Source organism: Podarcis erhardii (genome assembly GCF_964252035.2).
Source record: "Podarcis erhardii genome assembly, chromosome: 9".
NCBI classification, from domain to species: Eukaryota; Metazoa; Chordata; class Lepidosauria; order Squamata; family Lacertidae; genus Podarcis; species Podarcis erhardii.
In genome coordinates, this window is record NC_138512.1 from 21,961,678 (window position 1) to 21,978,080 (window position 16,403).

At 39.2% G+C, this 16,403-nt stretch overlaps 1 protein-coding gene across 6 annotated transcripts in view; it reads left to right on the plus strand.

Annotated features, from left to right (window-relative positions):
• The window catches only part of ATP8A1 (ATPase phospholipid transporting 8A1), a 75,249-nt gene that overhangs the window by 19,002 nt on the left and 39,844 nt on the right, over positions 1-16,403 (plus strand). For 3 of the 6 annotated variants that reach the window (XM_081875664.1, XM_081875666.1, XM_081875665.1), the window contains 7 exons: positions 590-630; positions 6,986-7,055; positions 9,671-9,798; positions 11,498-11,609; positions 12,382-12,547; positions 13,196-13,323; positions 16,081-16,158. In XM_081875664.1, coding sequence (XP_081731790.1) covers positions 599-630; positions 6,986-7,055; positions 9,671-9,798; positions 11,498-11,609; positions 12,382-12,547; positions 13,196-13,323; positions 16,081-16,158 — 714 coding nt within the window. In that variant the 5' untranslated portion in view covers positions 590-598. Of the gene's footprint in view, positions 1-589; positions 631-2,446; positions 2,521-4,919; positions 4,994-6,985; positions 7,056-9,670; positions 9,799-11,497; positions 11,610-12,381; positions 12,548-13,195; positions 13,324-16,080; positions 16,159-16,403 lie in introns of all 6 variants that reach the window. The other 3 variants (XM_081875661.1, XM_081875663.1, XM_081875662.1) reach the window with 2 other exon arrangements.

Here is a 16,403-nt window from a genome sequence, read left to right on the forward strand (position 1 = left end):
AGGTCAGGAAGTGTCCCCGCCCCACCCCCGAATCCATTGGACAATTAGTTACACCACCTTCAGGCTGGTATAGATGAGCAGCCTGCTCCTGGGGCCTCATTGTCTAATGAAGGGTCCCCATTCCATTCCTAGAAAGACCTAATCCTGGCTATTGCCAGCAGGAACACCACTGATGATAGATCTATGCCTGCGGGGCTTTTCTTGGGCATAATGTAGGCCTCTACAGCAAACGTGATCACCCACCCACCAGGGAGCATTTTCTCTGCTGATAGCAGGACAATTCCATAAAACCCTAACCCCCTCCAGCCAACCTGTGATTTAGGATTGCTCTGTAAGTTCTTTGCTCCATTCTTGAAAGAGAATTTTGTGCGAAAAAAAAATAAAAATAGGTGAACCACAAACATTTTCTAGTCAATAAGCATGGTCTCTGTGTTGACACATGTTAAGTATAGGACTGCTTTTATTGATAGTGTGACATGGTTATGATGCATTTTTGTAGTTATTTATAAATTGTTTTGTTAAACCGTGCCTATAGTTTGGTTTTATTTAATATCAACATTTGTGTTTTCACTGGTTTTTAATTTTTTAGTACTGAGAAATGGAGCTTGGGAAATTGTGCACTGGGAAAAGGTAGGTGATCTCTTTAGTGTTCAGCATAAAAGTGTAAATACTGGATTTGATCCAAAAATAGAAGAGATGGAAAATACCTGATGGTGCTGTTCTACAAATTTCTGGCACCAGATTAGGCATAGTACTAGGGAGGTTGTTTGAAGTTCTAGTCTTATGCAGGAGCTTACACAAGCTTTTGTGCAAAGGGAAGAACATCTTAGGATTTCATTTCAGTCTTCTTGTGCAACAACTCTGATACATGCAGAATACAACTTCAGCACAAAGAAAGGCACCAACAATAGAAATAAAGTAAATTAGAAAAGAAAAGCTACTTTTAAATGTGAATTTTATTTCTTTATTTAAGACCATTTCTGTATGGCTTAATATGTGAAATATGTAGATTTTCATGCATTTCCACATAGAGGCAGTTTAGTACTGAATCTGACACAAATGCATCCCAGTGCCTCTTTAAAAAGATAACGTGTGCCTTTCATAGTGCTGTGAGTTGGACCCATTCCCTGTGTTGGAACAGCAGTAGTAATCAACACTGTGAGCATTCAAAGAAACCCTACTGCAATGTTGCTCTGCCGCCAAAGGTCTTTGAGGGAGGTAATGGTTCCAACGGTTCCTTGTCTCATTCCAAAGTTGGTCAAAGTGGCCTCCTCCCCTTAGTGTCAATGCAACTTTGTGCTAATGAAACACCACAATAATGAATTTATTGCCTCACTTGCTTAACTATTCTGGTACAAGCCAATTCTGTTGTCCATTAAATGAGTCATGTAACCTGACTGCAAGATATATTTAGGGAAGACTAAGAAGTGGAATGCTGGAATAAAATTAAAAAGGGTTACGTATTTTTTAATTTCACTAAATATGATTTAATCAAGTTTACATAATCACAAGAGTGATTTGATCTCTCCTTCAGAAGTTTCAGCTGGGCTTTCTCCATTATATGCTTTGACTGAAGCCAGGAAAGATCTTTCTAACCATTATCATAATTATCCTGCTGGGACTCCAATACAGTAATTTTGCTTGGAAGAGCCCATAGCTCAGTGATTGTAGATCACATGGTTTGCATGCAGAAGGTCTCAGATTCAATCCTATCATTAAAATGATCTGAAGTATTACTGCTGGGAAGTAATATCTGTTTGAGGCTTTGTAGAACAAATGCTAGTTGAAGTAGACAATACTAGTCTAAACAGACCAAAGGTGTAATCATTTTGCTCCTCCCTGGTCTTTATTTTACTCCTGTGCCATGCAGAGGAAAACCAATCTGTTAAGCATAGAAAGAATATAGACAGATGAGATTTTACTTCCAATTTATTGCAGTGGAACTCTGGTACAGTGGTGCCTCGCAAGACGAAATTAATCCGTTCCGCGATTCTCTTCGTCTAGCGGTTTTTTCGTCTTGCGAAGCAAGCCCATTGACAGCTTAGCGGATTAGCGCTATTAGCGGTCTAGCGGCTTTTAGCGATCAGCTGAGAAGCGGCTTATCAGCGGATCAGCTGTTAAGCGGCTTAGCAGCTTAGGAACAGGGCGAAAAAAGCGGGAAAAACCCCGCGGGAACTCGCAAGATTTTTTCGTCTTGCGAAGCAACCCCATAGAGAAATTCGTTTAGCGAAGCGCCTCCAAAACGGAAAACCCTTTCGTCTAGCGGGTTTTCCGTCTTGCGAGGCGTTCGTCTTGTGGGGCACCACTGTATTTTTGGAACACCTTTGCAAGTTCCAGTTTAAGTAGTTTACCAGTTTTATTAGGCAACACATATTTAAATATAGTAAAAAGATTAAGAGCTGTTTGTTAGTCTCAGATTATTAACCAAATCCTAGTTTTCTTTCAGGTAGATGTTGGAGATATAGTTTTAATTAAAGGCACAGAATATATACCTGCTGATACTGTACTACTCTCATCAAGGTAGAGAATACCCATCAACGCTTCTGGTGTAGAGGCTGGTTTCTCTACCCTTGCATTGACTTTATAAATGCTTCAAGGAAATAAAGAATAAACAGAAGCACCTTTTACCTCTATTCCCAGTTTGGCTCAAAGTACTGAAATACTGCATTACTGAAATTATTGATTTACAAGCTAAACAAAATTAACTTACAATGACTGGATAAATAGGCCTTTATAGGACAGAGGCTTCCAATCAGTCTGATGCTATTTACACAAAAAGTATTTTAATACTTAAAGTTATTTAGAAGACCAGAAAGCATGCCATTGGGGGTATTCTGAGGTGATTGTTTTCACACATGAAAAAACATCCAGTTTCTTCATAACATCAGCATGCCAAATATTACATTTAATATTTGAAAGATTTAATCATGGAGGTTGTTTATCTTTATTTCCTTGAAAAGCTTTATTTACAAGTCCAGACCAAATATTTAGAGGATGCACTTTTTTCAAAATCTATTAGACCATATCATTATATGAACTTTTAATAACCTTAAAAGAAGATTTTTTTAAGATGTTAAGTGAACAATTTGTCATAATGTTTACTTGGTTTTTTGTTGTTGTTTTTGTTAAAATGGGGCATCTATTATTTATACTTTGCAGTATGAATTGGCTTGTAAGGCCAGTATATATATTACCATATTTGCTCAGCTTACTGTCTTAATGGCCGTTCTTTTTTCAATACAAGTCTCAGTGTTTTGGGGCTGCAGTTCTAAAGTGCAGGGCGAAGGAATCAAAGGCCTCATCCAGAGCCCTGCTGTGTTCTCACTGGCAAGATAGAAGTGAGAACGTCCATTTGCTGGATTTTTTCCTCTCCCAGTAATTCTAGTATGAGGGAAAGTGATGAGAAAAGTCTAGACTCAGACAGCCACCCTTACTTTGGAACTCCCTGACTACTGGCATCAGGCAGGCAGCTTCACTGTAAAAGGTAAAGATAAAGGGACCCCTGACCATTAGATCAGTTGTGGCTGACTCTGGGGTTGCGGCGCTCATCTCGCTTTACTGGCCGAGGAAGCCGGCGTACAGCTTCCGGGTCATGTGGCCAGCATGACTAAGCCACTTCTGGCGAACCAGAGCAGCTCACGAAAACGCCGTTTACCTTCCCGCCGAAGCAGTACCTATTTATCTACTTGCACTTTGACGTGCTTTCAAATTGTTAGGTTGGCAGGAGCAGGGACCGAGCAACAGGAGCTCACCCCGTTGCAGGGATTCGAACCACCGACCTTCTGATTGGCAAGTCCTAGGCTCTGCAGTTTAACCCACAGCGCCACCCGTGTCCCTTAGCTTCACTGTATTATACCGTAAAAACACTTTTGTTTAGCCAAGCCTATCCAGATATATAGAAGCTGTCATGTGTTTTAATCTGGTTTCAGTTTATTGTTGTTTTCAATTATTATTTTTTAATCAATTCTGGTGCCAGACTGTGCCTAGCAGACAACCAATTTTGGATTTACTATCCTTTAATAAGTGGACAGTCATTGTTCCACCATTGTTCCATTTGATGCTTGTATTAGGAGATAGCTTTTATTGATTGGCCTTGCCAACTAGCCCAATAAATAGAGAAGAGGTTCTTCTGGTACCCATCCCACATCTCATGCAATAGAAGAATTGCTTTATGTTTTGTTTCTTAATGGATATTTTTAAAGAAAAAAGCTGCAGAGGAAATAACTACTTCAGGGACCATTCTAAACTGGAAGCGTGTTTGCTTTAATTGAACATGAATCCTGCTCATTTTTAAAAAGCCAATGCCCAGAATTTTGGCAACATTATTATTATAATTATTCTCCTCATGTCCTATTCCATTGCTAAAAGAAGGTGTTAATTTCAAAATAAAATCAATTCTTAGGAGAGATCAAGCGGGAGTTTTTATTTTTACATTTAGTGTTCATTTTAATTTCTTGAGAAAATGTGGGAATACTTTTCTGGGAACCTTGGGGAACCATGGATTCCAGTAGTAATGGAGGAATCCTCCAGAAGTGACTCCAGAAGTATCCATAGCCTTTCCCCATAACTCAATATAATTATCAGAGCTACAGTATCTTGACTTTGCCACTGCATATCTTAAATAACCAGATGCTTACATTTTAACTATTCTAAGGGTTGTTGTTTTTCCCTTAAGAGTTTGTACCTAAATATATATATTTATTAAATAATATTTTAATTCTGATATGTCTATATCATTACCATATTTTCCTGGATCCTATTAAAATAGATTTTGAAAAAAAAGCCATCAAGCATTTATTAACATACTTTGTATAGTAATTTCCAACTTTTTGTCTCTTTTTGTCTTTTGTCCGTTTGATTTCCTGCCCTTTACTTGTTGTGTTATAATCATTTTTAAAATTTTAAATTGGGATATGTAGGTTGCAGTAGGGGAAATAGTGAAAGTCACCAATGGGGAACACCTCCCAGCTGATCTCATCAGTCTGTCTTCAAGGTTAGAATGAACCAGTTTCAGAACAAATGTGTATGTGGGTCCTCTTAGGCCAAAGCAGTGTTTCTGCCATCAACCATTTACATATTAATTGTGTACAGAAATTGAATTATAGAAATAATGCAGCATTCATATAAAATAGGAGAGCAAGAGAGGTTTACCTGGGCTTAAGCAAAAGGACTATTTTAGCTTGAGTTCTTAAAGACTATTAAGACTGCAATTCTTTCCATGTTTACTGTGGTATATACTCCATTTAAATAAATGGGTCATACTTCTGAGTTAACATGCATAGGATTGCGGTAACAAACACAAATGCAAGCATATTTGAACATCCAGAATTTGCTTTTCTTGCCTTCCTGTTACGTATGTAATTACACCATACTTAATAATGCTATATTATAAAAGAAACTGTTTCTTTGAAATGGTTCAATGTGCAGCTGCCTGTATTGAAATTAGTTAAATCTTTACATCATTAAATACATTCTATTTAAAGTTTTAACTAATGTCCATATTTATACTCTAAAGAACCTGATTTCGGTAACTTGATATAACACTCAAAAATTAGCAATTATACTTGAGCTTTTGTAGTGGACCCTCAATACAAACGTAAATGTTGCACATTTTGTACTGCATGCAGTTAGCAAATAGTCATATTTTTCTTTGTAGAAATATTGCACGATACTTGGTATACTTCAGATTTTGAAAGTCTTTGTGCTGTGATTGCATCTTATTTTGATTTCACTAATCAAAATCCAATCTGATGTCTCTAGTGGAGCATGTGTCCTTTCTTTTTAATGTTTGTGCTGCCTTGTTTGTTTTTTTCCAAAGTCCATACAAAATATGCAGCCCCATGTTAACTCAGAAGTAAGCCCACTGACATCCATGGGACTTACTCTGTGAATGTGATTACAGCCTTACTTTGTATTTATAAAAACACATGAAGTACGGCAGAATGTAAATATGTATCAACTAATTAGTATAGTGAAATAGTCTAAATTCTAATCAGTATTCAGTCATTTACACTTAAAGAAAAGAAGGCCAGAAGATAGCTAAATATCAAATTGAGAAATGTGGTGTGGAAACATTTTGTAATTCAGCTAAAGGTTGGCACCAACCACACTGCTAAAGAGGATATTCCACAAAAGACCCTCTTCGGTGTCACCATATAATTCACTTCCTTTAATGATGAGGCATAGAGAAAAGCCCCATTGGAGCAGCTTAAGATATGGCCAGGCTAGTATAGGTTCATTCAAGTAATTGGTCCCCAAGCCGTTTGAAGCTTGTCTTTCAGAATCAGATTAATAAGAATATTTCTTTATTAACTGGTTGATTTTAAAAGACTTCTAAACCGTTTAACATTTAGGAATTGCAAAGTGGTGTGCTATATAGTAAATTTATACAATAATAGTAAATATAATAGTAAATTGGAAACAAAATAAAATACAATTTCCACAGTTACCAGCAATATACACCCAATAGTCAGGAAATGCTTTGGGGAACTGAAAGGTCTTCAGCATACACTATCCTATCCATAGTGCATACATAGGATAGGCAGTGCATCTGGAATAATGGTTCTGCTTCTGTCAGTTTTTTTTCCATATGTGCTTCATGTTGCATAAATTCAAAGTGCAAAAGTTTGGCTATCTCTGCAGAGTGCTTTATTGTTTTGTGGTATGTGATTCTGCAGATTGTAGTATTAGCATGGTGTCAAATATGTTTATTTGGCTAGCATTCTTTGCTTAATATTTTTCTAAGAATCTCTTAAGACCTGGAATATTTTCTCTACTTAAAGTATAAGGCAGTATGATCACTGATCAACTTTGTGTGGCTTACTATATATGGATTAGTATCAAAGCTCATACATTGATAATCATGTTCTACAAATGTGAATGGCTGATTATAAACATAATTTATTTTTGAAAATAACATACTAAAGAATGGATATAACTTTTAAAGTGATCATCTCACAAAAATGAATCTTTTCCCCCCTCTAAGTGAACCACAAGCTATGTGCTACATTGAAACATCAAATTTAGATGGCGAAACCAATCTAAAAATACGACAGGTAAGTTGCTGCCTATCAATTAAAAATGCTTATGTTGCCATAAAGTGTTGCTTCTGTTGTCACTAATGGATAGTGAATGGGAGATAAGATATATGAACGAACTGCCATTCAGGACCAGAGGTGTGCATGCAATTCTTCTGGACTGCATAATGCCAAATGATTGGGTATCAAGTGTTCTTCTTGTCTCCATTTGAGCAAAACAGGAGGACAGATTTCAGTACCACCCTCCCAATTATCTACGCCGCAAAAACTGGGACTGGGAAAATTGTATTGTGGAACAGCACATGTACCCTCAGCTATAAGACGCTTATAGTTTATCCACCAGTTGTTGACAGTGGGTAAAGGGATTGTTACTTTCAATCCCATATTTTAAACCATACCACTCCTTTGCAAATTGGGTTGTAACTTGCTAATATTTTAGTAATGAAAGGTTAACAAATAAATGTGTGTTAAGCAGAAGTTGGGTTTCAATATAAAGTTTGCGTCTTTGGAAGCTTTGGGGTGTGAGCTCTTGCCAGCTGCCCTGGTGGTTTTTCAGGTGAGCAGCACACCTGCAAACAGAAGTCTTTTACGGCAATATTTGTGTCACTCACTGTTAGTAATCAGTGTGAGAAGGAGTAACAGTCACACAAACCAGCAATTGTAACCCCAGGGCACACACACATACACACATACAGTGGTACCTTGGGTTAAGTACTTAATTCGTTCCGGAGGTCCATACTTAACCTGAAACTGTTCTTAACCTGAAGCACCACTTTAGCTAATGGGGCCTCCCACTGCTGTTGCACCGCCAGAGCACGATTTCTGTTCTCATCCTGAAGCAAAGTTCTTAACCTGGAGCATTATTTCTGGGTTAGCGGAGTCTGTAACCTGAAGCATATGTAACCTGAAGTGTATGTAACCCGAGGTACCACTGTACTCTGAGAAATAAGTAACTTGTTACATCTCCAGATTGAGGGTTAGCATTTCTGGGGAACCTGATGCTGATTACATGTTTTTCAAAAAGCATGAAGAAAGGTTGTCAGAAAGCTACCATAGTTACTGTCACTGTTTAATTTAGGAATGTTTTGGTGTTTGCCCAAGGAATCTTATTGTCTAAGGCTTGTATCTAATATTTGTGAATATTTAGATAGGCACTTGTGACAGCTTTTTTCAGAATACAAGTAGGAAAACATAGTAGTGTGAGCAACTCTGGTTCAGTAACATATCATATTACTGAATACATTAATACGTTGTATTAATAGAATTTAACTCTGTGTGCTCTCTAAAGAACTCACTTTTAAACCAAAATGCCCCTTCCGATCTTCAGGAGGAGGGGGGGGTTGTGGGATCACGACCCCGCCCACACTCGCTCTCGCGAGGCTGGCGTCAGCCTCGCGGGAGACAGGGATTCCCCCAATTAGCATACCCTGTGGCGCCAGCCAATCGGCTGGCGGCAGGGGCGGGCCTTCATAGGGCCACTTAAGGTCAGGGCAGCCCCTGGCTCGCCCCCTTTCTTCCCTGGAGACGACGCGGTTTCCCACCCACCCGCCCTTTAGGTTTTGCCACTGACCTTGCTATGGGCTTCGGCTGGTCGCCGCAAGGGGCCTGGTAGGAGTTTTTCCATTTGGCTAATTGGCTGGTTTTGTGAGCCACTTGGTTTTTTCGCCTACCTCGTAGCAAATCATCACACTCCCTCGGTTTTGGTGGTAGGCATTGGCCGGGGTATTATCATGCAGATGAGGTTGGGGGGGAGGAACGCCATCACCTCCCCCAATGCTTGAAGGGTAGTTCGTTAAAGGACTCCGAGGGGCGACGCCTCGTCCGAAACCTACGGAGGCTAGGGCCTAAAGCGCGCCCCCGAGCGGTAACCCCTCGGGGAGCGCCTAGGGATATGCATCTCGGGTGGCTCCCCCTGTTGGTGTTTAACCCTTCCCGGTCAGACCGGATAGTCGGTTAGGGCCAATGCCTAAAGCCAATACCCTTCTTTCCTGTAATCAATAAAGTTGTGGCCATTTTCGCCCATTAACCTAAAACTCTGTGTCCGTTGTCTTCATTTATTCCACCTGTGGGGGGGAGGGAATAGCCACACAAACAGTTTCATTTGAGCCAAATTACTGAAAACTGTAAGAAATATTCAAGGTAACAATTTTCAGATTATTCGGGCACAATTTAGCCACAAATTTCATAGCTGGCAACTTAAATTTTAATATTTCAAGAGCACTTCAACAGTAAAAATAAGATTGGAAGCCATCTGTTCTGGCAAATGGTGGATTAATGCTATAGGAATGAACTCTTTGCATCCACGGTAACTTCCTTTTTTGTTTGCAGCAATGCGTAGGTTCTTGTTATATCAGAGATTGTAAACTCTGGTTTGCAAACAGTATTTTGAAGCAGATTTGTAATCCTGGTTTGGAGGAACAAAGACAAGCCATTGTTTTTCTTGGTTAGCTACAACAGCAAATACAGCTCTTCATTCATTCTCTAGTCATGCTACTAAAACAAGTGAGTGGGGCAGTACAGTTGTTCTGTGTTGATATAGGAAGTTGTCCCAGACTGAGAAAGCAAATACTGCTGGGTTGAATGTTTCCTGTATTGATTTGGTTATAGTGTTCCATAAAAATTTGTTGATTCAGGGTTTGCCATTGACATCGGATATCAAGGACATTGACAGCTTGATGAGACTTTCAGGAAGAATTGAATGTGAAAGTCCTAACAGACATCTTTATGACTTTGTGGGAAATATCAGACTAGATGAGCATGGGTATGTAACCATCTAAGTATCTTTTCATCATGCCATTAAAAACCTGTAGAGAATATAAATGATATAAGTATAAATGTATAAATGATATGAAAATATAAATGATATACCACCCCCATCATTCAGCTCGGACACTGAGATCCAGCGCTGAGGGCTTTCTGGCGGTTCCCTCATTGCGAGAAGTGAGGTTACAGGGAACCAGGCAGAGGGCCTTCTCAGTAGTGGCACCCGCCCTGTGGAACGCCCTCTCATCAGATGTCAAGGAAATAAGCAGCTATCCTATTTTTAAAAGACATCTGAAGGCAACCCTGTTTAGGGAAGTTTTAAATATTTAATGCTGTATTGTTTTTAACACTCGATTAGGAGCCGCCCAGAGTGGCTGGGGAAACTCAGCCAGATGGGCAGGGGTATAAATAATAAATTATTATTATTATTATTATTATTATTAGTGAATTTTTTTACAGATAATAAGCAAACATCAAGTGTTAAGTTATATATACTTTATGAATACATAGAAGAGGTATGAGTCTTCACAAGGCTTTGTGCTTTCATGGGGAACAAGCTGCTTACCATATGCAGCTGAATTACAAACCCTTTGAAGTAAATTAAATATTCTGGTTCCCCTTTATAAACTTTAGCCAAAGGATCTCTCTTAAATCATTTAGGCTCCACCTTCAGGGCTGGGAAAGCAGGGCTGAAAACCTTACTTCTTGCTGGCTATAAGCTACCCACCAGCCTTGCAGATTATCTTCCTACCTGAGACAGAGAAGGATGTTTTCTGCAGAACTCAGTGCTTTGTTTCAAACTTTTTAAAAATAAATAAATAAGTGATTCTAGGAGAGGCTGAGACACATTCTGAGAAACTGTATGCTAGGCAGATTCCGTTTCCAGCTTCTTTTCCTTGTCTCACCTGTGAAGAGCATCTTCTTTTACCTTATCAGTTCTTTTCTATTTCACAGCATTTATATGCTGCTTGATCATAATAAAACCTCTAAACCATTTAGAAAAACTAGGATGTGAAAGTTGCCGCGAGAGAGAATGTTGGATAAAATGGTCCAAGCTCGTACCCTTAGAGTACTCAATGCCTTCCCTTGTGATCTTTTTCTTGGCTAACAGGCTGCCTTATGTTCATTAGAGTTATTTACTTAGCATCTTCCAGCAGGGCAGCAGATCTCTGCTTGGAGAGGTTTGCGTTGTGTAGGTTTTTTGGAGAACTTGAAGATGGTTTTACCTTGCAGTGGAAGTTAGACTGCAACTTTGTGCTCCTAAGAGTTTAGTGTGGATATGAAGCTGCTTGTGCCTGTTGTGTCTGTGTCATCCGCATAATGTTCTCTTCATCCAACTAGCAGCCCACACTTCCCCACCCCATTAAATATAGATTGTTCAAATCAAGATGATCCAATAATAGAAGTAAACCCAGCATAAAATTGCATGTTACTTAGATGTGGATTCCTTGAAGTGTATTGTCTTTTTCTTTTTACACTTTTCATCTAAGCGTTCTTCAGCGTAGAATGCTTTTTCAAACCTATGGAGAGGGAACATATAATTTCTTTCTAACTCCTTATTTTTCCATTACTATATTGTGGTGTCTCAGGTTGATAATGTCAGAAATTGAAATAAAATAGGCATTAGTTGGTATTTCCCCAAGTGGGTATTTTACTTAAAACTCAACCTAAGTCAATGTTTATTTTATTATTTTTAGCACTGTTCCACTGGGTCCTGATCAAATTCTTCTGCGTGGAGCTCAGCTAAGAAATACACAATGGGTTCATGGTATAGTTGTCTATACAGGGCACGATACCAAACTCATGCAGGTTTGTCTTATAATTATGAATAATATTTATTTTTGGTTTGGATATTCTAATTCATGAGTACTACCTGTACCAATTTCAAACTGTACATTTATGAGAAAGCTAAACACAAGTAGCAAGGACCATGGTCCTGTAGCATAGGGTTATACCTAAAATGTAATTACTGCCTATAGTGCAGTGCTGTTGAAGCTCAGTAAACTAAAGACCAATCCATCACAAATCACAGGAGTTGTATATGTAGAACTGTGGTACAAGCTAATGTTGTAGACTTTATAGTATTGGTCACCAATCCTATTTGGCAAATACACCATATTTTTCTGTGTATAAGACTAGGGTTTTTTCCTTTAAAAATAATGTCCAAAATTTGGGTGCGTCTTTTACACGGATAGATCTCTTCCCCCCATTTTCTTAAATTGGAGTCCCCAAAAATAGGGGGCATCTTATACATGGGGGCGTCTCATAGACGGAAAAATACGGTAATTGCATTAATTAAAACATGTGAAAGGAGTTCTTGATTTGCTAGTTATAAATTAATGGTTAAATGTACTTCATGTGTGTCATAGCAAAAAAATGTTTTTCTGTTCTTGTATGCCTTCATTAGAAAGTACTGTATAGGGCCTAGGCAAAATGTTGTTTCATGGTGTAAAAACTGGTAATCACACTTATGGGATGGGCAATACATATGATTGTCTTTGATTTCCAATACTATCTAGTGGGGGGAAATCACATGCATATGTCTTCTCTTATTTATGAACTCTTTTTATTCCATCCACAGAACTCAACAAGCCCTCCTCTTAAACTATCCAATGTTGAAAGAATTACAAATATTCAAATTCTGTTTCTGTTCTGCATTCTCATTGCAATGTCTTTGGTTTGTTCCATTGGTTCAGCTATATGGAATAAAAAGCATGAGGAGCGGGACTGGTATATCAATTTAAACTGTGAGTACAGTGATAGTTATATTAGCTTGTGTTCATAAAATAAGATAAATGTGTTATATTGTTAAGGTACAGTTTTGTTCATATAGAATAAGGGTTTTTACATCAAAATGTGTATATAAAATATACTTGCACTCACTGCTAGAAATTAACAAGAGAAAAGTTTTGTTCAGGACCAAATTATGATACGGGAAATGTCTGATTACATTTCATGTATCTGTTTTCTTTGGGGTTAAAAAGCAGCAGGCATGGAGGAGAAGCTTTATTCCTTTACACTCATGCCATGGTCCTTGTGAAAGGTGTGTCCCCAAGCTATTTGCTGTTGGAGGGAAGACTCAGAGAATACTTCCAGGTGCAACCTTGTTTGTCACACTAACCTAAGGAATATTGCTGGGCAGCCATGTGGGTGTCTGAGGCAATTTGTCTCTTCCCCTTTACCCCTGAGCTGATTTCCTCCCAGAGAATATAACAGGGATGATTTTGTTGGGACTATAGATACCACAGGTTGAACTTGGTTTATGGTTTTTTTTTTATTTTCAAACCTTAAACTTTCAAAATGCCACCTGAGAAATGAACTTTTGGCATTACTGCTGTTAATTTCCTAAACTATAAACATATTCTTATTATCTTTCTTTCTTTCTTTTTAAACAGATGGTGGCGCTAATAATTTTGGACTGAATTTCCTGACCTTTATCATTCTTTTCAACAATCTCATTCCAATTAGCCTGTTAGTTACACTAGAAGTGGTTAAATTTATTCAAGCATATTTCATAAACTGGGTAAATACAAGCAATTTTTGTGCTATTTGCAGAGCTTTGATAAGTGCTTTCAATAATAAATGTTATATATGTCTTCCCTTTGCTATGAAAGGGAGGCTTTATTAAAGTAATGCAAACTTAATTACAAGATTAAATGTTTTTTATAAAATTTTAAGTTTGCAACATCATGCACCTTTTCATATATAATTTCATAGGCTTTAAATTCTATGGATTGTTGAAATCCCTTTCAACCCAGCATTGTGAATCAGTTTTCTGAGTTTGCAGCCTAAAGGAACTTGCATAGTCCTAGTACCACCTGATACACCATACTAATATGGAATTTGAGGCCAGATTGTGCATTTTGTGCAAAGGAAGCACATGCTGCCCCAGGGTCCACCTGTGAGATTTTATTTTGCCCATAGAAACTTCAGAAACAAGTGCAATAGTAATGGCATTCAGATAACTCCTCCACACATATACTGAACGTGTGGAAGGAAAACTGTGCCCTCCCCCTGCCCTCAACTTGTCCCTGGCCCCAACATTTGTTCATTGAGTGGTATCTTGGTAAGAGCTATATGCCAGCATTCAACTAAACCCACAAAGTTTGGTGGCCTACCTGGGAACATGATGATGTCAGGGGCAGATGATGTCGGGGCAGGGCCAGCAGGGGCAGTTCCACTTCCTCCTCCGTTTGCTATATGCAGTGTGGGAGATGCACAGCCCTTACATGCTGAGCACAGCTGATAAGTGAATAACACTATGCAGTATACTGCATCTACAATAAGATTTAGATCCAAATAAACATGCAGCTACTTTCACATGCCCAAGGGTGTTTGGATTTGCCTTTCTAAACAGAATGGAGTTTCAAAGCAGTTTTTAATTGAGCAAGACAGTATGTCACTTGAAGGGGGGAAATTAACAAGGGATCCAGAGAGCTAACTTTGACACTTGGGGACTCTTTTCTTGCATCTTGAAACTGTTGGTTTGAGTCCTACCCTCCAGGGCAGGAGAAAACAAGCATGCTCCCTCCTCCATGTGGCAGCCCTTAAGATATTTGAAGGTGGTTACCATATCACCTCTTGTTCTCCTCTTTTCTGGGCTAAACATACCCAGCTCCATGTTAAGCTTGTGGTCCACCAAGACCCATAGATCCTTTTCACATGTATTACTGGCAAATCAGGGGGGCCCCACCCTATATTGTGTACCTGGTTCTTCCTGCCTAAGTGCAGAACCTTACATTTGCGCCTATTGAATTCATTTTGTTAGCTTGCACCCAGTTCTCCAATCCGTTAAGTCATTTTGAATTCTGATTCTGTCTTCTGTGGCATTAACTACTCCTCCCAGTTTGGTGTCATCTGCAAATTTGATGAGCATGCCTTCAATTCCTTCATCCAAGTCATTTATAAAGACATTAAACAACAACGGGCCCAGGACAAAACCCTGCGGCACCCGACTTGTCACTTTTTTCCAGGATTACGAGGAACCATTGATGAGTACTCTTTGGGTTGGTCAGTCAACCAGCTACAAATTCACCTAACAGTTATCTCATTCAACCCACATTTTACCAGCTTCCTCGCAAGAATATCATGGGGGACTTTGTCAAAAGCCTTACTGAACAATATACACTATGTCCACAGCATTTTTCTGATCCACCAAGTTTGTAATTCCATCAAAAAAGAAATCAGATTGGTCTGGCATGACTTATTTTTGAGAAACCCATGCTGGTTCTTAATAATCAAAGCATACTTTTCTAAATGCTTACAGACCAACTGTTGAATTATATGTTCTAGGATCTTCCCTGGTTTCGACGTCAAGCTCACTAGTCGGTAGTTACCTGGGTCTTCCTTTCCCCCCTTTTTGAAGATGGGGACATTTGCCCTCCTCCAGTCTGTCGGGACCTCACCTGTCCTCCAAGAATTCTTAAAGATAATAGAGAAAGGCTCTGAAATTACATCCTCAAGCTCCTTTAGTACCCTTGGATGCAGCTCATCAGACCCTGGAGATTTGAATTCATTTAAAGTGTTCCCTTACTACCTCTTTTCCTATCTTGGGCTGCAGCTCCCTCCTTACATCATTCTGTTATCAGGGTGGACATCGCTTTCCTTTTGGGTGACAACAGAGACAAAGTAGGTGTTGAGTAGTTCCGCCTTTTCTTGGTCACCCAATAGCATTTCTCCATGTTCCCCATGCAGAGGACCTACCACTTGCTTGTTCTTTCTCTTACTTCGGACATAGCTGAAGAAACTTTCATTATTATTATTAACCTCTCTTGCAAGCCTCCTGCCAACCTAGCAGTTCGAAAGCACCCTCGGGTGCAAGTAGATAAATAGGGACCACTTACCAGCGGGAAGGTAAACGGCGTTCCGTGTGCTGCGCTGGCTCGCCAGATGCAGCTTATCACGCTGACCACGTGACCCGGAAGTGTCTGCGGACAGCGCTGGCTCCCGGCCTCTAGAGTGAGATGAGCGCACAACCCTAGAGTCTGTCAAGACTGGCCCATACGGGCAGGGGTACCTTTACCTTTACTTTACCTTGCAAGCCTGAGCTCATTCTGAGCTTTAGCCAGCCTGACTTCCCCCCTGCAACTGTTGGCTACTCTATTTCTTATGCATGTCCAGTAGATTTTTTTTGCTAAATGAGATCAGCATACATACGGAATTCTGGATAACTGTATCTACATGAAATACGTCACACTGACAACAAGAAACATTATTTTCATGTAAGAACATGAAATGGTGGGTTATCAGCTTTTTAAATGTTGCCTTTTCCTTTTGATAGGATATTGACATGCACTATGAACCTACAGACACTTCTGCCATGGCTCGCACATCCAATCTCAATGAAGAACTTGGGCAGGTATGTTGTCCCTCCTAACACTTAATGGTTTTGAAATTCATGGAAATTGGTTATTAAAAGTTTCCATGAAAAATTAATAGGTTCCTAGATTTCAATATTTTTCCTTAGAATTTTTTTGCTATATTTTGCTTCGAAACACCCTGAAACATTCCTCTGGTTTCTTACATCGCCTATATTTATTATTAATAATAATGACCTTTCACTCTTAAAGTCCTAGGGCAGGTTACAACCATTAAAACACAACG